A 22762-nucleotide genomic window follows, 5' to 3' on the forward strand; every position below is an offset into this window, starting at 1 on the left:
GTGCGTCCAGCTCTTTGGGCTTCCACTGTAATCACACTCTAAGCCTTTTCCCTTATGTTATCTCATTTAATCATTGAAAGAATCTGCAAAGAGTCACTGCCATTTCTACCTTATACATGAAGAAAATGAGGCCCAGAAATGTGAAGTAATTTACTCAAGGTCACACAGCTAGGAGGTGCTAAAGCTGGGATTTGTACCCAGGTAGGTGCGACTCCCAAGGTCAGAGCCCACATTCGTCTCTTCAGATGTTGTCTTGGGTCCTTTAACTGACCCATCAGAAGCTGGATATGGGGTCAGTTGGGAAACTGGGCTAAAGGAAGAGTTTTCAAGGATGCGATGGTTTAGTGATGAAACCCTGGATCTTAGGCTGAGACCCTGGCAATGCCAGAGAAGAACGTGGTTGCCATCTACAATTATTCTCATTCATTCATCCATTCAGCAGATATTTAATGAGCACGGGTTTTGTTCTAGACCCCATGTAAGGTGCACAGCTTTCGGTGGAGAACAAAACCCTGTGTGTCTGAGCCCTCATGGAACAGTCAGTCAGTCCAGCAGGAGAGGCGGATGCTGATCAAATGGTTCCATTTTGCTGTGTGGTTGTAAGTGAGATAAACGTGATGACAAGGGAGCCGGTCCTAGATCTGCTGCAGAGGCAGATGGAGGCGGCTTTGCTAAGGAAGCGATATTTGAGCTGAGAGTTGAAACTGCGCGGGGTAGAAACCAAAGGGGGACTGTCTCCTTCCCCTTCCACCCCGGTTCCTGGAGCTGGCGAGTCGCAGGTAACTCTGAGCCCTCTGCCGTATCGATTTTCATGCGTGGGAAGGAGCAGAGCTTTTGGTGTCCAATTTCTGCAGACGTCGCTCCTCTCTTGCCATCTCGAGGTTTTCATGTGAGAAGTTCAGCAGTTAGGACAGGGATGAGAGCCTCTGGTCTCCTTAATACCGAGTACGTTCCAGGCGGGCTCCGGACACTGATGGATGTGGGTAAACTCAGTTCCCATGAACTCATGGACGTCTGCTGAGAAGCCTCATTCCTCTTGGTGGAAAGAACTCAGTGGCCATTTCTGCTGTGACAGGAAGGAACATTTTCATCTCCCAGGCAATTTCATGGGATGCTCATAATCAGCCTGTGATCCCCATCTCTTTCTGCTGGTCTTTAATCCTTCAACCCAAGAGTCTGTCTGCAGGAATTAAGAATCTTTCCTGTCTCTAATTGACTTTGCCCCGCCCACCCCTAGTACCTCTAAGAAACGTCACAGGCCACAGCCCCTGTAAAGGGTGCAGATGTGGAATTCTCTAGGTTTGGGGTGGCACTGGTGAAGGAAACCATTTTGGGGAGACTGCTTTATGAAGTGGGAGGTTACACTTTCTCTGCTCCTGCTAGACATGAGCTCCAGGGCCCCCAAAAACTCGTCAACATCTCCATTTTTTAAAAAATGATAGGTTTACCGAATAGTGGTTAAGTAAAAAAAAGTTAAGTATGAATTGTACAGTCACACAGAACTGGATCTGGATCCTGGCTTTGCTGGTTACTAGCGATAAGACCTAAGGCAACTTCTTTCAGATTCTTAAATGTCAATTTCATCATCATCAAGAGGGAAATAGTGGATGTTATGCCTTGGGGGGGGTGTTTTGTAAGTAAAATGCCTGGTACGTGGTAAATGCATAGCAGTTACTACTAGTAATTATTATTATTATTATTCATATATTTACTTATTTAGATCTTTGAGAACCTGTAGTGAATCTGTGTAAGCTTCTGTGTCAAGGGTGGCAATCTTTTTCTATAAAGGGCCAAGTAGTAAATGTTTTGGAGTCTATGAGTCAGAGTCTGCTATGACTACTCATTTCTCTTATAGTGTGAACACAGCCACAGATAATACACAGATGAAGGAGCGTGGCCATGTCCCAGTAAAACTTTATTTACAAAAACAAGTCATTGTTGGATTAGACCCACAGTCTGTAGTTTGATGTCTGATCCACAGGGCAGGATTCACTGGCACAGTTGCCTGGCCTTGAACAACCCATGGTCCTGAATAGGTCTCACCTAGATCATTCAGTCCCCAAAACATAAGCTGTAAGCACCAGAAACCCCACCCGAGCTAGGCTCAGCCAAAGGGGCCCTTTCTTGCTTGGGAAGGCACTCCAGTATCTTGAGTGTATCCTCAGCATAGGGTGTTCAGGGCATTAGCAGTGGTGGAAGAGAGACAGAAACGCTGCCTGGGACCCAGGTGATGAGCTCTGCCTGGGTCCCTCTGCTTCCTTCTGTGTCGGCTGCATCCTCCCCGCTTCCCACAGGTGGCCTTGCCCTGCTGGGCTGTCTCCCTTTCCACCATACCTGCTCCCTAAAGGCGCCCCAGCCCTCAGTCTGTGTCTCTGCTCAAGTTCCATGTCCATGAGCTGACAGTGGCATGTTGCCTTCATGTCCAAGTTGTAAATTCCTGAGATGGGGCGCCTAGTTCCCATCTGAGAGTCAGGTCTCCCCCTCTTCCAATCATCTGTCCTGGGAGAAGCAAGCGTTATGAGCAAGGCCAGGCATCCCCAGTCCTGGAAAGCTGCCCTCTTAGGAAGAGGGATGTGGGTACAGAGGACCACCAAGGCACCTCCCCTACCTCTTCCTTACTCCTAAAGCAGACCTTTGCTGAGTGACTTCTCCGAGTGCCACTTTTTTGACTCATCACTGTATTCAGGTGCTTGTTCCGGGCCTGGCCATGGGGACATCTCTGCTTTGCTTATACAAGAAGAACTTACTAATACTTCCCAGCTGAAAGCACGTACCTTGCTCCCTTCTCTCTACACCCAGGAAGTTTTAATTTTATAGAGATTGAAATAATCAGGTCTCATGTGTATATTTCCTTTCACAGAGTCGCTACTGCATGCTTTGCATCGAATGTCCTGTCTTATGTACTTGGTGGGAAAAAAAATCATCTAAATACACCTTGAAATTTCCCTAGAGTTCCGCTTCCCTCTTCACACTGGGGCTAGCTAAAGTCTGGAGCAAAATAAAAAGAGCCTCGTGGCCTTCTGCACATCCTATTATCTCTGCCAGGTTCAAACACGATTGCTCTGCGAAGGCTGTGGTACCTTTGCTCCTCCTGGCCTTGAATCTGAGAGCCAAAGGATTTCTTTGGAGTACGCCCAGCAGCATCTTTTTGACAGACAGTGCAAATTAAAAGATCCGGGGCGGCCCAGGAACCGGGGACCCACACGTGCCCCTTGGGTTTTCATTTACAGTTAGGCAGTGCAGACACAATTATTGCTGACAGGGAAGCAGAGGCTGGTGACAGAGTGCATGTGACAGGAGGCTCATGCCAGCCCATAATTGGGAGGATTATTTTTAATCAGAACATACCCTACAGCCCAAACATTAGAAATCTCCTGTAAGGCCAAGACAGGAAATTAAACACACCAACAATAAGCCTCAAAGGGAGGGTGGCGGGTGGGGTGTAATATCGTTAGTCTCTTGAGGGTCCCTCGAGCTTTAAGGAGAGAAGTTTGCTTCCCGAGGGAGGGAGACGAGGACGCATCCTCCCATGGTGTGGACACAGATAGTGGACCTGAGCCCTTGCTGGACAAAGTGAGTGCAGCCAAATTAAACGCAGCAGTCAGACTAATTGATGTTCATTGCCTTTAAACAGTACAGCAAGTCAAATGTAAGCCTTTGAGCAGCTGCTACAATTGTATTTCACCAGTGAAGGAAAAGCCCCGTTGGTTTCTTACTTTGGGAGATCGTAAAGGACACCTACTACGTGAAACCCGGTGCTGTGTTGGCCGCTGGTCTGCCTGGGCTCTGCTGTCCCAATCACCTGGAAGATCTTACCTATTGGGCAGATTTTTGCAAAGCACATGTTGACTTTGTTTATTGAAAGGGCTGTTGTGGACCAAGTAGGCATCATTGTTGGCCGTCTGTCATGATCAACGTTTATTGTCTGGCAATGCTAGGTAGTTCTGCTATGTGATCCTCACACCCAGCCTCTAAGGAGCCAGGGTATTATTCTCTCCATTCGAGAAGTAAGAAAACAGAGGCTCAGAGAGGTCAAGCAGCTTGCCCCGAGTTACGTAGCTAAATGAACCTGAGAAGTGATTTTGAACCTGAGTCTGGGTCCCGAATCACTATCGCACTGTCACTCAGGAACAAAGTGAATCGTAGCCTGGCGCTGTCCAGTGCTGAAGCTCTAGTGGAGAGGACAGACAGAGAGACAGATGTCCGCAACTTATGAGAGCTCATAAGTACAAATGGGATTCTAGAGTGGAAGGGGGTGGGAGCTCTTTCCTGTGCTTGGCGAGGTCTCCCCGAGGAGGTGAAGATTAGGTCTCTGTTTACCAGGACTGCCAGGCATGATGATGTTAGAGAGATGGTAGGGGAACTCATTCCTTTTTAGTTTAGAACTATTGGCTGTTGGACTGTGTTCTTGTTCAGCTCAGTCCTTACATTCAACAAATGCAAAGAGGGAGAAAAGGATCTTTAGGGGAATGCTCAATACAGAAACCAGGCATCAGATGCGGGAATGGGGTAAGGCGCAGAAAGAGATGTCGTGGGGCAGTCAGCTCCCAGAGTGTCCCGGGCTGCCCTAGCTGTGTGGGTGCTGATGCCTGCTGCAGTGGGCGATGGTGGTTTAACTCATGACTCTCAGAAAACAAACCACATGTTTATAGTAAAACGACATATTGATTCTGAGTCTGGAGCTCAGGTGCTCAGGTCCTACAGAGAATTCAGGGACACACAGAATCATTTGCACAGCCAGGTGTGACTGGTCACTGCTGCACCAGTGGTCAGCACCCTCGTGTTACATGGCTGAGAGTCGCTGGATTCCCTTGGGGAGGTCACTGTCTCCACCCTCACTTCCTGCTCCGGCCCACTCGCCTCCCATCTGAGGTGTGGCTGGCACCAGCCCCTCCACACTCCTCCGTTGCCAGATCACACATCGTAAGCCCATATGGTCCTGGCTGCATTACTCTGTGCTGATGTGGCGTCAGGCCCCTTTTAAGGACAGCTAAGCTCCAAATGCCTGGATAAGGCCAGGGGCTACCAAGAAGCTTGAAGACAGTGCATGCAGTTGTGATGTCTCACGTGGTCAAGATACAGCAGGCGTATCTGAGAGCAGGGCTGGTAGAGAGGCCCCCAGCTGGGTGAGCCAACCTTTGAGACACGCAGCTCGTTTTGTTGGCAAGTAACAGAGACCCACTCAAAGTAGCTCAAAAAATGGGGATATTCATTACACAGCACAGGAGTGAGTCTCAGCACTGAAAGATGGGGAACGTCAGTCCCAGGAGGACCGGCATCCTGAGCCGCTAAGTAATTCGGCTACGAGGCAGCCCCCCCCCCCCCACATCGAGAAGCCTCCCACACCATGGCTCCTCCACTCGTGCCTGTTTTTCTCTCTGCTCCGTTCTTCCTGCTCCAAGGCTTGGCTGCTTCTGTGTTCTCTGCACACGTGGCAGAGAAGGGTGACCCCATGATAATGGAGTCTTGGTTCTAGCAGCCAGTGGAAACTTAGCAGTGCCTTCCAAATTCCTGGGAGAGCACTGAACTGAGATCAAGTGGAAGTTCCCTCCCTACTCGACACAGTCCTAATGGAACCAAGGTCAGGTGCTTCAGACCTGATTTCTGGACTGAGCTAGGCACAGAGGGGGTGGGGAGGGAAGTGACTCTTAGAGAAGTGGGTAGTCACTGGAACTGTGTCTGAAGTTAGCCACAGGGTGAGGAAGCCAGCCCTCCTCCTCCCTTCGCCTCTCCCCCCAGTCTTTCCTTCTGTCCCCCCTTCCCTCTCTCCTTCCTTCCTCCCTCCCTTTCCTCCTCTCTTCTCTCCCCTCACCCTCACTTCCATCCATCTTTCCTTCCTTCAGCAAGTGCTTATTACACGCCTTCCATATCCACTGCAGGGTGGTCGGTGCTAGACTTCAAAGGGTGCGCAGGCGGACGCAGTCCCTGCCCTCATGGGGCCGACACACTGTGACACAGGAAGGCTTGAATCAGAACCTTTTCAGTGGACCGTTCAGTGACAGCTGTGAGAGGGGTTCTGAAGGAAGGATAATGGGCTCCTCAGACCACGTAGCAGAGAGTTCCACCAGGAAGCACTGATGAGAGTTAATGGGGTGCCAGGAGCATCCCAGGTCAAAGACGCAGCATGCGCAGCATCCCTGTGGAAGGCGGGCAGCGAGGCGTGACCCAGAACCGGGAAGTCCCCGGTGCTGGCGCACAAGCGGTCCAGAGGGAGGGTGTGTCTGTTCACTAACAACCAAACAAGGTAGGGGCTGTGGCTGGGAGCGCACCATGCAGGGTGTCAGGCTGTGTCCAGAATGGCGCGGGCAGCCATCCGTATAGGGTTTAAACCATCACGTAACGTGGTCGCATGTGGTTTGTAAAGGTGTCTCTGCCCGGCCCGTGGAGGGCTGAGAGGGGCAAACGCAAAGTCGGGGGGAGGAGGTGTTAGCTGCCCATCGTGGTCGCCCGTGTGCGGGAACCCACGAAGCAGTGCGTGGCGGAGTCTGCAGAAGCAGAATCGGTGCAGTAGCCAGCCCTGCTGAGAGAGTCTGACTTGGAGACTTGGGCGGCACCCTGCCTGCCCAGGGGTCATCGGCTTCAGCGTCTTGGAAGTAATTGGTTCGCTGATCTGTGCAGAGGTGACTGCAGCTAATGCACGAAGCGAGCATTCGCCTCCGTCCTGCCCGAATTTGTTCTGATGTCCTTCCGTTTCCTTGGCGTGCAGCTCTTTAGCTGGGGCGGAGGTTCTGTACCATGAAAATCCCATCCAGTTTCACTGGTGCCCGAGATTCTCCCTGGTCACAGATTGCTCTTTAGATAGTTTGCAGGAGTAATTGCAAACTCAGGACAATCTTAGTTTTTTTGGCCATCTTTATATTTTGTAAATGACATCACTCCTTTGGAACTCGAGAGCACGTCTTAGATTTTCCTTGCTGTCTGATGCCACCATTAATGACCATTTCTGTTCTCACCTTGTAACAGTGGTTCTCAGCCTTTGTTTGTTTTTATAAAACAATCCACCTAAAGAATTTGACTGATTCTTATTAGTATAAAGGAGGGGAGGCAGTTATAAAATTCAACTGCAGGTCGGATTTAAAATAGATATAAAGGTGTGGGCACAAAGCTGACATGGATGTGAAATTAACCTCATTGCCTGAGTGCCAAGCAGGGGAGGGCCACAGATGGTGCTCAGAGGAAACTTCTTCCTGGAATACAGTTCAGTGCCCTTCCTTGGTGCTGTAGCACTTTGGGTCAGCGAGGAATTGCTTCTTAGTCTTTCCAACACAGTGAGCAGCTGCTCAGAGGCTGGACGCTGTGCCAGACGGCAAGTCTACTGAGTTGGACAGAACATCGCCCTTGCCTCCAGGAGATCGCAGCCCAGACATACCAAGGCTACAGCTGGTTAGAGGGAGTGTGTGATTCTTGTCTGGCTAGAAGGGCCCCTGGAAAAAAATCAAGTCCAACTGGATGGGTCAATGGAAGCTACAGAGAGAAGTTCACCTTTGGGTGGACCGGGAAGAATGAGCTCAGACTGGGCCAGGTGATTGGCAGTTCTGGAAGGACGATGTGGCCAAGGGGCTAGAGGTGTAACGGTGCCTGTTGTCTTGCAAGTAGTTCAGTTGAGCTGGATCTTAGAGTATGTGAGTGAGTGTCTTAGAGGAGGGGGGAAATGACTGAAAGGAGGAGGGGCAAGGTTAAGACGGTTGAACCTGAACACAGGATCTGCAATCAGTGTCTGTGGATACATGATCGGTCTCTCTAGGGTACACCACTGCTAATATTTCTATTATTAGGATAATCCTCCAGCTGAAGTGCACTAGGGATTTATAGGAGACAACCATATGGTGTGACTCTTCATTTCCTCACTGTCCTAACTCTTCCTCCCAAACCACGTTCTTCCACTTCATCTGGTCACATTCTCCCCATCATTAAGATCTCAGCTCCATTGCCACTTCCTTGGCAAAGCCTTCCCTCACATCCCTGACCAAGATCTGTCTTCCCTACTAGACTGTAGGCACCAAGAGGACAGTGCTTGGCATTAAGAAAGGCTTCACAAATAGGAATAAAATTTTAAACAGCGTTGACTTTGTGCCAGGCACAATGCTAAGTGCCTTACAAATATTAACTCCTAATGCTCACCTCTACCCGTTGAGGTAGGTACTTATGTTTATTTCCATTTTGCTGAGACAAAGAAAGGTTAAATGACTTATCTGTGGTCACAAAGCTAGGAGATAGTGGAGACATGGATGGATAGATGGATGGATGGATGGAAGGGAAGATGGAAGGGAAGAAGGAAGGTTGGATGGATGGTCGTGTTGCTGAACCAGACTTGGGTTTGCTCTCTCACTCACGGTAAAGCCAATCTACTGACACTGGGTTGCGGTGAAGGAAAGTGCAGTGTTTATCACAGGCACCAGACAAGGAGTCCAGGGCAGCTAATACTCAAGAAACCCAAACTCTCTGATGGCTTCCAGGGAAGTTTGTACAGGTAAGGTAAGGGAGGGGAGTCAACTATGTGATCAGCTCATGCACAATTCTCCGATCGGTTGATGGTGAGGTGACAAGGCGGTGTCACAGGGGTTAACACTATCAATTCTCAGGTTCCAGCCGGTCTGGGGGCTATATGCTCATGGTCCTCATGTTGTTAATTTCTTCCATTTGGTGGGGGTTTTAGTATGTGCATCAGACACTGTTATCTATGTACTTCAGGGAGGAACTAAAGATTCTGGGACTGTCATATGGCTGACTTACTGTTGAAATTGTTACCCGTTCTCCTGGCCCAGCTACTACTTTTGTCATGGCATGTTCACGTCCTTTCCATCATTAATTCTTGAGCCAGGCTTTTCTGTCTCAGGGCAGGCCTGGAAGATTAAAGCTTTTCTACAGACAAGAAGCAGGCAGAGGACATGGCGGGGGCTGTCCCAGGAAGCCCCCGTAGGGCCTTGGTTATAGATGGATGTGCACTATTACCAGCATCCTCACTACGTCATAGCTGTCTGTACCCTCAGGCATCTCCAGACACTGGTTTCTTTTTCCAATATTTTGGAACCACTTGATGTTATCGGATGTCCTAATTTATCAACACCAGTGGACTCACCAAATATGAAGTTAAAAAAAAAAGGTTCATGCTTACCTGGCAGGGGAGATACCACGATCACGAAGAGGGTTGTCCCAGGGCGAGGCTTATGCATTGCCCTCAGGATGTGCTGACCCCTGCGATTTCCCCAAATGTGGGAAACTCGACTGCATAATTTGTGGTAGTGGGGGACTGCATTCATGCTCTCCCCTAAAACAAAACAAAAGTTCATCATATTAAAAAGGAGGGGGGCACATTTTTCAACATGTATCTGCAAATAACGTGTGTCATTGAGCTCTGAGACTTGTGAATTGCATTGAGTGTAAGATGTGTCATTACTTTACAGGAGGGATTGAAAGAGGGCTGGATCAGGATTCTAGAACACTGCAAGCCATTCCCATCTCTGCTGCTGAAGTTTCTTCCCGAGCGGTAGCAGGTCAGGGCCCCAACTCTCTTTGGGACTAGGTGCCATGTGCCTCTTTGAGATCTATTACGAAGTCTTGATTTTTCTGGTTGAAGATGACCTTTCCCCCAACTCCCTGAGGTATATGCTTATTATAATGGCCATTTGCAGTTCAGCTGATATTTGGTTTATTTAAATATTAATGAAAATGAATCTTGCTCCTTCTGATTGGGAGATGATAGCCATGTTTATGAAATGTATTATTGATGGGACCCCTTCTGTCATGGTTTTATTCAGTGCAAAACGGAGTCACTTTGGACCTTAGCTGTCACGGGACTGAGCATTACAGATTCTTCGAGTTGTAGAGTTGAAAGGAAATTCAGAGTTTAGTTTTATCCTGCCTGACTGCATGCAGGAAATTCCACAGTAATATCTCTGACCTGAATAACGTCTTTCCTCGAAAACATCCTGTGACAAAGAGCTCACTGTGTAAGACAGGAGTGGAGCAGGGTGGTTCTAAACTTCGTGTCCGATTGCCCAAGTTCAAATCCAGGCCCCACCACCTACATGTGTACTTTGTACAACTTACTTGAACTGTCTGAGCCTCAGTTTCCTCTTCTGAAATAGAGAAAACAGTAACCCCTCCCTAACTGGAGTGTGAAAGCACTCAAGGAAGATACATTTGAAGACTTGATCTTAATCACTTCCATCACCGTCATCACCGTGATCTTTGTTGAATTCAGTGTAATCAAGAACCTGTTTTAGGGGTTAACCAGATGTTACTATGACAGAAAGGATGCAGACCCAATTCAAGGATGCATTTCTCAACGTTAACGTCTTCCCTTCTTTTCCTCCCTAGGAAACTGCTCAAAGAACTCATGCGAGTGGAACTTACTGCTTCCTTGATCGGACTCAGCATTCAGTAAGTGCAACCGCTTTTGAGCGTTCATTACCTCAGTCCATCCATTGCCTTGATTGTGTTTGCGATGAAAAGCTCTCTTCTGCAGGCCTGGGGTTCCCACAAACACTTTGCTGCCTGCCTGTGTCTTTCTTTTCTGCTCCACTGCATTGGATTTGGAGATGAGAAGAAGGTTTGCTAGGTAAAACCCCACCCCCCACCCCCCAGAGCAGAGGAAATGTCTCAAAGTGTCCATGGTGCATTGACCTACTGATTACTGCCTGGGGGTTAAATTAAATGTGCTTTTGTTTTCTTTTTGTTCCCGGAGTTTTTCTCATCTGGAGACAGCACTCCCCTCTCCCAGGCACGGGGCCTCACACAGTCAGTGCACGGCAGCAAACAGACGAGAAAGTGAGATAGTGTATTTCTCAAGGTATTTGAGAAAGGTTCATTTTGCACTTTCTCGGCCAGAATACGCCACTCCTATCCAAAAATTACTGCAAACAAGAAATTCTGTACTCTTAAGATGCTGGGGTACATTTTGGAAATTTCATTTGCTTTTTAGCAAGTAAGCACTTTCCGCCGGCTGCCTTTCTTGTTGCACACAAGGACTTTATTTTTGGTGAAGCTAGCAGTATTTTGTCCAATTTCCCCAACTCTTATTTTCCTTCACCAGCATTTGGGGTCGTGGCAGTGATGCGCTGTGTTTCCATAAAAGCTCTCCTCTGCAGTGGTTGTGTCTGCGGACAACTTGTTTTGTGAATAAATCTGTAACAATTTAACAATACGTATCAAAATTTGAAACGGCTAACCTAAGGAAATACTTATTTTCTCCAAGATGTAGCTCCTTTCATAGGTTTCAGAATTTCATAACGTATTCTTCTTCTGAGAGTGCTGGAGACTAATTTGATACATCAAATATCATAAAGTGGCAGGTAGAATTGGAGGCTGGGGGACTCCAGGCCTGGAAGAGGCTGATCAAAGGGAATTCTTTTGCCCTCAGTGGCATCGCAAGCCTCCCCTTCCTGCTGTGTCATTTGCATACGCGAAGGGAGCGGGGGCGGAGGAGGAGGAGACAGAAAGAAATAAAAACATGGTGTATTCGGCGCCGGCTACATCAGAATGACTTAGTGTAACCCTGATCAGCTAAAGCGTGTATCACACAGGAGATTAGACCCACAGCTTTTGTTCCCAATAATAAAGGAAATTTCATGTCTAATTCCCCACATGCCTCATCCGTCCTTTAATGCCTTTGAAGTTCAGGCTGTAGCATTTCCTGAAAACTGGGAGATTCTGTAAGTGAACCGAGGAGGGGGCTGTTTGGCATGCTGGCTGTTCGGATCAGTTTGGTGTAAAGTTAACTGCGTGTGTTGCTTTAGCTGGTCCTGTTTCAAGCAGCCGCCTTCTCCTACGTGCCTTTGTGGTGCTGGAGCAGGCAGGGGAGGAGTGGAAGACGGTGGGCTCTGAGGATGGGTTCTCTGATTGCACGTGACCCTCCTACTTTCTCTTTACCTTCTCAACGTGATACAGATTACTGCTTCTCAGAAAGAAACTCACGTTCCAATCCTAGACTGGGGCTGAAGTTTCTAACCCCAGGGGAGGCTCTGGTCCCTGAGATAATTAGTACCGTGTTGTAAGGAACTCACGTTAATTTGTCTTTGGATATGGTATTTCCATATCTACAATTGCAGTCAGAAGAGAAAAAAATATTAATTTGCTGCTCTGAACCCAGTGTGCAGATATCTGATAATTTTTTTTTTAAATTAAAAAGGAAGGAATGGAAAACCTCCTCATTGGGGATATTTAGAGCTATTGCCCAATCTCTGTGTGCCTAATAGATTCCGATTTTCCCCTTGTGATCAGAGCTTCCCTGGCACAGTGAAACCACGATCAGCTTCCAGAGCCAACAAATCCCTTCTCCCGGAATGTAGATGGAGTTCTGGGAGGTTGCTTGGTTACCAGGAAAGCAGATGATCTGGTGTCTCCCCTGAGCCTCATGCCTGGTCCCTGTGTCCTCTTCACCAATACCGTGCATGGTGCATCGTGGGTCAGGAAACCGCTCCAGCCTCTCGTGGGGTTTTACTGAGAGCAGCCGCTTTGCGGCTGGCGCTTGGTCAGATCTAGCGCTGTGCCTGGGCCGCTGTTGTGGCTAATATCTTACTTTGGTCTGAGACAGCCTGATGTTGATGCCTCTCTTGGCTTCAGAAAATCAGTGTTCACTTCCTGCTTCCAAAGTTTGGTTATCTTGCACCGTTTATTTTTTTTCCCAGAACGTCCCACGCGTATGGGGCGTTTTTGGACACAGACTGGCCAGTGTGTGTGAGGCACAGAGTTGGCTCGCATGACCCAGCGTCTATGGAGGCTTCCAGCTCCTTGCATCCTTTTGCGATCTGTGTGCTAGAAGGAAAGCTGGAGGAGGCCAGCAGTAGCAGGGTTATTGGTTGAACTTCAGCCTTAGAGTAATTCCTACAAGTGGAAGCCTTCCTTTGACCTCTTTCTTCTGTTCGATTACTCTTTCATGGCACGCTGGATCAAAGTTATAATTAATTCATTAAGTGAGCAAAAATTAATGGAACTCTTTTTCTTTAATCCAGTGCCATTCAATAGAGCCTTATGTGATGATAGAAATATTCTTTATCTGTACTCTACAGTATGGTAACCATGAGCCACATACAGCCATTGAATATTTAACCTGTGGCTGCTACAACTGAGGAACTAAGGTTGTGATTTTATTTGTTTTTAATTAATTTCAATGTAAGCAGTATCAGGTGACTAGTAACAGCCTACCGTATTGGATGAGGCATCTCTAGACTAACGGCCCTCTGAGTACAAGGGCCAGGTGTGAACTGTCCATCCTCAAACCCAGACTAGATGATCAGTGGGTAGGGATCAAAGTAGACATGGGTTGGTAAACTCATGGTGTCCCAAGCCCTTAGGCATCTTTCTCCTGCAATCCCATATGCCTTATCCCCCCACAGGGACCCTCGCTCCAGAGCTAAAGGGCTAATGACCCTCCAGCACCGTCCTCTAACGCCCCAGCATGTGTCCATTCTAACTGGTTGTTGCCAAGCTTATGCTGGTTGTTAAATAATATATAAGCTCTGGTTATATCCACAGCATCTACTACAGTAATGGCTGTAACAGACGGTCAGTACTTGTTGGGTACAGTGATGGGTGATCTCATGGAGAGATGGAGGGGGCGGTGAACAGATAAATAAGTGCATCTCACCTGCTGATGGAGTATGATGTGAGTGGGAGAAACAGAATCGACATTAGACCAGAGACCAGTCTGGGTCATCCCGATGGCTGGTTTCTTCCTCAGCTTACCGCTCAGTGTTCCTCCTCAAGGCTTCCACCTCTGCTTTGTCAGCTGCTCAGCCTAGAACAACAGGCTCCAAATCCATTACTGGATTCCAGTGCCATGTGTGGCTCAGGTTGCTGTACCCCATCCCTGACTTCTGCTTGTCACTTCTGACTCCAAATGCCTGACATCAAACTCAGAGCAAACCCGCTCACTCACCCAAGGACACCATTCTCTTTCCAGGCACCCCACCAAGCTTCAGTCATCACTGACTTTGTCTTCTTCATCCACCACCAAGAGAGGAGTGAGTCTTTGATCTGGGCTTTCTAAAAGCCTTACTTCCAAACCCTCTGTTGGCTTACCACTCTGCAGACTCTTTTATCACATGGCTGTAAAGCCTTGCTATGCAGCCGTCATGCCTAAAGACCCTTTCCCCTGGATTCCACTCTATATACTGAAGGACTGATATTCCTGAAGCATGAATATTATCAAGTTGCTTGCTCAGTAAGCTAGTCCCTACCTACCACTTTACCTTCTCTTTGAGAATCCCTAAATACTTTCTATTCCAATTGGGCACGTTGCTCTCCACCTTTAAATGTGTCTATTTCCCGACTCTAAACATTTGCTATCCTCGGTCTCACCAGCAGGGGCACCCTGCCTTCTGCTCTCACAGTAGAGACTTCGGTGCTGTGTAGACCTCTGTCAAGACCCTCCTGGTGAAGGAATTTCCCCCTGCTTACCTGAGTTCCTTGATTTCCCTTTGGAGGATAAAGAAAAAACTAAGTCTCTTCTGAGTGTAGGAGGTTGACCCCCATGATAATCCTTTTGAAATCTGGAGCTCACTGGAGCAGTTAAGGGTAGAGCAGTGCAAGGGTGAGCAGGAGGAGAAAGAGTGATGATGGTCACCCAGGGAGGTGGAATTCTCTCGAGCTGAAGAAGTCAGCAGCTCGTCTGGAAACGGGAGAGATCGGGCATCAGCTGGAATTCAAGCGGGAGGGGGAGAAAGAGCGGGAGCAACACAGGAGCACTGATTTCATCGCTGGCCAAGCCTAGTGTGGCTTCCAAACCAGCTGATCTGCAGTCCCATGGTCTAGAGGGCATCTTGGTAACTCACTGACCTTCCTGTTTGTCTTGTCACTTGACCAACTGCCAATTACCACCCGACGTTCTTGCTCACCTGTTCATGTGCGTCTCTTGTCTGTCTTAAGCTGCTGCAGAGCAGAGCTCTGAGAAGTTCTTCCTTCTCTTTCTTGGGGAACTCGGAACTAGGAACTCGGGGGGGTTATTTTTGATGTAGTGAGTATATGAAAGGGAGGGGAGAGAAGAGAGCATAGGCAGAGAAATAGAAGAAGAGCATTGAGAATAGAAGAGGAACATTTCCTTCTGCTCCCTTATTGGTAGAATAGAGGAAGAGAAGAAGGAAAGAGAGTTATAAGGAAGATTTGTGTGGTCGTAGGATTTAAGGACCAGGGATAAAGGAGAGGGAAGCCTGAAGGGGCCCCCACTGCCTGCCTTGTTACTCTCCATCGCTTCCTGAGTGTAAATCCTCCGTGACACTCACCGCGACTCTAACGATCCTATTTATTACTCACGTATTATCTGTCTTCTCCATTGGGCTGGGGGATCTCTGAAGGCCTGGTGCATGTCTGCCTCACTTCCCGCCATATCCCTGACACCCTACAATGAGAAACATGCACCTATTTTGAATGAGTGACTGAGTTGCATGAATCAGTGCTGGGGAAGGTGATCACGCTGTTGGTACTTTGAACCATTCTCCTGTCGTCCATAACCCACCGCAACCCACCTCCGCCCCACCTCCCAATCTAGATCAGTCTTTGAAGAACTCAAGAGGGCGCGGCTTTATGAATTGACTGTGTGCTTCTCAACAACGTATTTGGCCAATGTGACTTGAATTTCCTCATTAAAAAAATAATAATAACAAGGAATTGAACTGGAATCGTCTGTAACTAAGGCCCCTTCCAACTTGGGATTTAGTAAAGAAACAAGACAGAAACTAGGCCACAGAAGAGACGGCTGGAGGGAGCGATCATTATCTCAGCAAGACGGAGATTGAAGAGTTACGACCGGCAGTGCTGGTCCCCGCCCCCACCTGCTGGCAGAAATGAGCCTCTTGTCTCCTGGGCAAGGGAACGCACCACGCGGGCCTGGGACTAATGCAGTGCTGACGCTCTGCTTTCTCTTCACTGTATTAATAAGTCGATATTGAGCATGTTTGATCCACACTTATAGGCTGCATTAGAGAATTAGAGGACATAAAAGCAGGTTTTGCCTGCAACCTCTTATATTGGCTCAAACACCTAAGAGGTGAAATCTTTGTATTCATCCTGACTGTTCACCAGTTCCCAGCTGAATGACCCCAGGAAAACAATGACTTGGGGTTTCTGTTAAATCCCTTCACTTAAGCTGAAGATCAGATCTACTCGCTGTTTTTATTCAACGTTGTAATAAGAGGGTTTCTTTCTTTGAGACATTGGTGAACCTGCCCCACTGGCTGGACATTGCAAAGGACAAATGCAGATTTTGGTGAAATGAGTTAGTTATGGAAACAAGGAATTTGGTTTGTCCAAACGGAGGTTAGATTTCATTGACTTTCAAGAAGCTCCGGAGCAAAAATATAAACTCTATCCAAGTGCTGATAGCCAGAATATTTCTTTACACATGTGGCTACTTTGTTTTGAATTCAAGGAATTATTTCCCCAAATGAGGATTCTTGTCTCAGAAAGTACCCACCCCAACTCAGTGCCTGGTATACAGGCAGCATTAAATAAATGGTGGTAATGACTACTATTGTTGTTATTCACAACAGTTACAACTCTGAGAAGGAAGGTCCTCTCCCACTGACTGAGGGGTGCATGTGTGTGCGTGCATGCACGTGTGAGCGTGTGTACGCAAACGGCAAGTTGGCTAACTCACTGGAGCTCAGTCCCTGTATTTAAGAAGGATTAATCATCTTGAAGAACTGTACTGCGGGACACTGCACTCAGGTGCTAGGACACTGATGTGTGAGTGAACATTCTTATCCTGGTAATATCATCGTTCATTCCTTCATCTGCAAATAACTATGGGAAATTTGCTGTGTTGGACTCTTGCTCGGTGCCAGGGAGAGTACAGGGAACAGACACGGGGCCCTGAACTCATCATAAAATTTTAAGATAAAATTTAAGCAAATAAAACAAGTGATATTAACTACCGTAGACCAGCCAGTCACAGAGAGGAATACATGTTGGGCCCCAAGTGCATGTATGATTAGATACGTCTCAGATGTGGGAGAGGCTTGTTGCCAACACAGGTAAATTCTTCTCTTCCATCTTCCCAAGCTAGATTTTTTTTCCCTCTCTCTCTCTTTGTGAATTGGCTGGCCTTCCTCACGGGCCCTCTTCACCCTTCCCCGAAGTGTGCTTCCCTCTCAGGGTGCTCACTCCCCCAGAAATGACCATTTACATGCCACAGGGCCAGGCTCTCCCCACCAAGTCCATAAACCTCGCTCTGCAGAATGGATGCCCGTTCACAGCTGCGAATGCATTAATAACAGAAACGTCCCTGGCCATGACCTACCTGAGTCATTACACACTAATCATCGGAGGCGATTTCAAGCAGATTGACTATGATCGGTGTCCTCCCCGGCATCCAGGCAGGAGGACACGCGGCTGCCTTCACAGCCCCCAAGCAGATGGTCGCGAGCACGATCACACACTCCAGCCGGTGCGGGTCCGGCTCCGGGAAGGGGACTCTCCACATCTCGCATGCAAAGCTGGGCTCTCTCACTCAGGGGCTCCACTCCAACTGCCCGCCTGCCATTTCAGAACAGACTCCAAGCCCTCCCTGACCTTCCTTGTGTCCATTTTAAACTTAGCGCTCATATAACTCTCTAAAGATGGTGAGGAAACCAGGTTTACCTGCGCCTGAATCATTCTGATATGCACCACTGCCACGAACCAGCTGAATTCCTTCCCCCACTTGTCCTTGTCATCCCTGTCCGGGTGCGTGGTCCAGCGCCGGGGCTTGTGGTCTGGTGTTGTCATTTCTACCCTCTTCGGCTTCAGCCTGAATGGTTTTCTTTTTCATGTTGCTCTGTCACTCCCTAGAGTCATAATTTTGAGGGTCACACACTACATCGGCAGGATGATGTTTCACTTCTTTATCACGAAATATCTAGGAAGCTCCCATTCTTTTCACTAATACCGTGATTCCTGGAGTTAACTATTCAGGATCTGGAGCGTTTTATTCCTAGGGGATAACTTCCTGGGGATATAGCCCTGCGGGGACTTACACAGTCAGAGGGTATGAGCATCTTTCTGACTTTGGGCACACAGCGCCAAATCACTTCTTTAAATGGCTGGTGTTAACTTACAGCCAGCCCATTGTTTTCTGGGCTTTCTACTCTTAGCTGCCTGTGTTTTACTTGCCCATAATACTTAAGAGGCGCTAGGCAGTGAGGTTGGAAATGTGAGTCAGGTGGAGTCTTTACCTTCAAGCAGCTCACGGAAGAGAGGGAGAAGCCAGATTAGGAAAGAGCCCACTGCTCTTTGAGACAGTGATGCCCCCAAGGAAAATGGAGCTTCAGAATTCGTGGGTTCTGGTGCAAGAAATTATTTCTGAGACTAATAGGATTCCAGAACCTCTCCCTTTGACTAATCTGATGTGAATGCCATGTTATTTCTTGACAAGGGTTTAGAGATTCTGGAAATTGGGGTTCTGCTCGTTCTCCAGTCCCATGTATCATTGTTACGTCCATAAATTCATTGATGAGAACTCCGTTACATGCATTGTGTTCTCAGTCTGGTTTTATGGACCATAGACTCCAGTATATTCTGAAAATTTTGATGGTAGAAGTTCATAAAAGTTGTGCATTGCTAGGCCAAGCAAGCTGTGGGCCTTTTGGCTGTGTGTGCTCAGTTGACCCCCTGGGTTACCTCTAGTGGTTCACGTAGATTCAAGCAAAGGAAGCAGCAGTCCTAGTGGAAAAAACACAGACTTTAAGACAATTAAATGGAGATTCAGTTCTCGGCTGTCTATTTATCAATTCTGCAAATGTGGGAAGGTTACGTAACCTTTCTCAGCCCCAATTTCCACTTCGATCATGAGGACGACAGTAGCAACCCACAGGTTTCTAGTGAAGCTGAAATAAAAATTCCTTTCTGGGGAGAGAGAATGTCTGTTTGGGAGAAGCTGTGGAGATGGAGAGTGGGACTCTGAGAGAAGAACTTCGGCAGCGATCAGTTTAGCAGAAGAGAGTCGCAAAAAGCCTGCTCTGTTTTAGTTGAGGACGACCTTGTGGTGGTGCTGATTAAGCGGAGAGGAGGGGCGAGGCACAAGAATCCAGCCGGAAAGTGGGCGGGGACCGGATAACCGTGCGAGGGGAGGGGTCCCAAGGAAATCAGTGGCTCATACAAAAGTTCAACCTGAAGTCATTTGCTTTGTCATAATCCAGTCGTCCACTCTGCTGCCCCTTTCTCTGACCCCCAGTAGGAAAGCTAGCCTCTTCCTTCAAAACACTTAAAATGTTTTTGAGAGCTAGCTTCTTCCAGAAGTTATGTAAAGAGCTGAGCTCCTGCCTGGGTCCAGGCGGTGGAGAACAGATGTCGTCCTCAGTCCTCCTGAAGGTAGCAGCCACGGTGCAGGACATTTGCTCATGCGCCAAGCGTTGCGTGTGCATCGCCTCATTCCATCCTCACAAGGACCAGTGAGATAGGTCCTGCCAGTTTCTGCTGTTTCCCAGATGAGAAGATGTGAGTTGTTTTTTGGGTTTTTTTTTTTTTTTTTTTGACATTGGTCTTTTTATCAGTACAAAATGTATGCAAAACTGGGCAGGAACTTCTTAAAAAATAGTGATACTTTTATTAAAGAGTTGACATTTAAAGAGCAAATTCTGCACATGCTGGTACAAGAGAGACTGACAGTCCATATACAGGAAGCACCAAGCAGAATTGGAAAACCGCTTGAAAGTGCAGTGGTATTTGGTGGGCTGTGGAAGAGGCAAGGCACCGAGCACTGGAGGGCCAGCGATGGGAGAGAGGTTCCGAGGGTCACTGATACTCAGATGGCAGGCAGGAGGGGGAGCTAGGCCGGACCCAAGTCTGGACTCAACTCTTGCCCCCGGCACTGAGTTCTTTGCATGTGTGGGCCCCTGGGTCAGCAGTGCCCCCAGGGCTGGGCATGTCATCCAGGAAACAGGGGAAGGGACTTGAGGCTTCAACAAGAATTTGAGGCTTGTGGTGCCGGAAGCTCTCAGCTGATGTCTGGGTTATTTTTTATCACCTAGAAAGTAAGTGGGGTAGATGAGTGGCAGAATTAAAGGCAGCCTTCTAGGGAGCTTTCCTTCCTCCTCCTCTTCCTCTCCATGCCGAGAAAGAACAAGAAACATGAAGTGTGCTTCACTGTGAAAATGAAAACGGAAGCATTCCTTCTGGTTACCAGGGACTCGCTTTAAACAAAGACTCCTATTGGTAAAGGAACAATAGGGAGCCACCAAGAGCCACTGCCCCAAGTCCTTGTGAGGCCTGGAGCCTCAAAGTGGTTTGACTTTCCCATCAAAGTTTTAACTGGGTTGCAACTGAAGTTCAATTCTGAGAAAAACAAAAAACAAAGGTGAAGGACTAACAAGCAAGAAACTAAATTGTGTCTTTGAGATTTTACATGTTTTATATATATACATATATATATATATATATATATGCATATATAGGTAGTTTAATACTTTGAATATTCATGTGTTTATTTAAATAAATATTTAATAAATAATTATGGGGATGGAGAAGTCAAGAAGGATTATATCTATTTCAGTCTAAAGTGAAAAAGACCCTGTTATGCAGAGCACATGGTCCTACCTCTGCATGGTGGATGCTGACTCAGGTTGCAAGCTCCTTGCTTAAATCTGGCTCTGCAGACGTGGTTTTGAAGAGCTGGTTGGTGCCACATCTGCACCGAGCTTCTGAGAGGTCTTGTGCATCTTTGCGTCCTCCTCAGCATCCCGCAAAGTGCTGAGCTCCAAGTCCCTGATGGTACGTGTCAAGCCCTCTCTTCCACCTGTAAGAGCTTTGATCAGGGATGTGGTCAGAGGTGAGGCTTCAGAACTGGCGCCCCATCACCCCTGTGATCCTCGGCCTCATCTCTTCTCTGCAGGAATTTCTCTCTCCCCGTATCAAGCAGGTGACTGGAGCCGTGCTTTCATGCACTCAACAAATACACCCTGAATCCTCTTCAGTGCCAGGCATGGTTCTAGCTGCTGGGGAAACAGTGATAAACAAGACAAGTTTCCAGGACCCATGGGGCTTATAGTCTCCAGAGGAAACAAATAGTAGGCGAATAGTCATACAAATAAATGTATAGCTACGAATTATAATGCAGACTGTGAGATAAACACACAGCATGCTGTAAGAGTCTGTGCAGAGCCTGGTCATTTAATTTGAGTGGTCAAGGAATTGATATTTAAGTTGAAACATTCTAGGGAAAAGACTATGGGGGTAGGGCTTTTGAAGAATTAAAAGAAGTGGGGTTGGAACAGAGTGCCAGAACAGGCATATAGGGGTGTTGAAAGAGTGGACAGGGGAGACCCATCCTTCAAAGTCCAGATTGCAGATTTTATTCTAAGTGCCAGGGACAGCCAATAAAGAATCAGAAAGAGAAGGGAATGTGATTATACTTGTGTTTTTAAAAATATTACTCTGGCTACTGTATTGAAGATGGCTTGCACAAAGGCAAAGTGGAAGCAAGGACAATTGTTTTAAGAGGTATGTTGAAATAGTCTGGGAGGAAGGATGACACTGGCTGGGGATGGGAAAAAGCTCCAGGATCCTATCTGTCCATCCACCCATCCATCATCATCTAGTCAACATTGCATAAAATCCATTTGCTTCATTCTTCAGTGCATCGGTGACCACTACCGTGTATTCTAAGGAATCACAGTAGGAATCACAGAGCTGTTTTTGTTTGGTTTTGGTTTGGTTTTTGGATTTTCTGCTTTGCCCCAGAAATGGCTAAGTAGTTCCTCTTCCCCTGTTCAAGTGCACTTGGCGGCAGTCGTGTTGACTCCTGCGTTTCCCTTTGTTGCTGTCACCGGTTTTTACCTCGGATGACACCATTTGCTTTACATAAGTTCCTCATGCATTGAAGGCTGACATTCTTAATAGTTCTGTCAGCTGTGTTACAACAGGCTGCTGAGGAGATACAGCGGTGCCTGCAGGAGATAGGGCCGTCGCCGCAGTTCCTGTAACGCCGGTGGGGTGAGAGGTAGCAGGGAAACCGTTCGTTTCGTTAGATGTAGATAGAAGAAGAGTGAAGACCCGGCGAATGTGTGGATGCCCTGGAGGATGGGTGGCCTGCTTCACTTAAGATGTGAGGAAGAATAATTGAATCAATAGTTATGAAAATGAAAGCGATGTTAAGAGACTTCTACGGCAACGCACAAGGCGGGGAGAGCTAAATCCGATCAACATGCGTTTAATGAGCGCTTATTATGTCGCTGTCACCGTGGGAGGCATTGTAGCCAAACAAAGGGGGCAAATAGTTACAAGACATAAGTCAGACTCTACACTATCTATTGGGGGTGGGTGGGGGGGTCAAGATTTCCGAACATAGGAATGCTTCAGGCATATACTAGAAAGGTGGAGTAGCAGTTATAAGCTACCTTAATAGGCAGCACTGTTAGGGATAGTGGGGTTAGCACTGCCTGTCGGAGGCCTGAACGACTGTGACTGTGACTCATTTATTTCGGGGGAGGGGATAGCTCAGTGGTAGAGTGCACGCCCAGCAGGCGTGAGGTCCTGGGTTCAATCTCCAGTATCTCCATTAAAATAAATAAATAAACCTAAAATCAATCAATCAATAAAAACAAAAAAAATTAATCTCTCTGAACATCAGTTCTCTATAAAATGTTTATATCACAACATGGAGTGCCATGAGTGCCATCACACACACACACACACACACGCCGATTAGGGCTCCTCAGGGCTGTATTGGTGGTTTTGGGCCAGGAGGGCGGGTAGAGAAAATGTCCACCCCTAGCCATTCGGTTTTTAGGAGTCTACTATCTTAGTGAATTATTTAAAACATTCCAGAGGTTTAGAGAAGGGGAAGTCAGCA

General features: G+C 47.5%; 1 protein-coding gene and 1 non-coding gene across 12 annotated transcripts in view; both read left to right on the forward strand.

Moving 5' to 3' along the window:
- RBFOX1 (RNA binding fox-1 homolog 1) overlaps positions 1 to 22762 on the forward strand; it is a 1986757-nt gene that overhangs the window by 814965 nt on the left and 1149030 nt on the right. For all 11 annotated transcript variants that reach the window (XM_074346731.1, XM_074346734.1, XM_074346737.1 and 8 more), the window contains one exon: positions 10321 to 10383. In XM_074346731.1, coding sequence (XP_074202832.1) covers positions 10321 to 10383 — 63 coding nt within the window. The remainder of the gene's footprint in view (positions 1 to 10320; positions 10384 to 22762) is intronic.
- Positions 9108 to 9271, forward strand: LOC123618796 (U1 spliceosomal RNA). The gene has a single exon (XR_006727267.1). It is a non-coding gene; the product is annotated as a U1 spliceosomal RNA (small nuclear RNA).

This window comes from Camelus bactrianus, chromosome 18 (assembly GCF_048773025.1).
Source record: "Camelus bactrianus isolate YW-2024 breed Bactrian camel chromosome 18, ASM4877302v1, whole genome shotgun sequence".
Classification (NCBI taxonomy): domain Eukaryota; kingdom Metazoa; phylum Chordata; class Mammalia; order Artiodactyla; family Camelidae; genus Camelus; species Camelus bactrianus.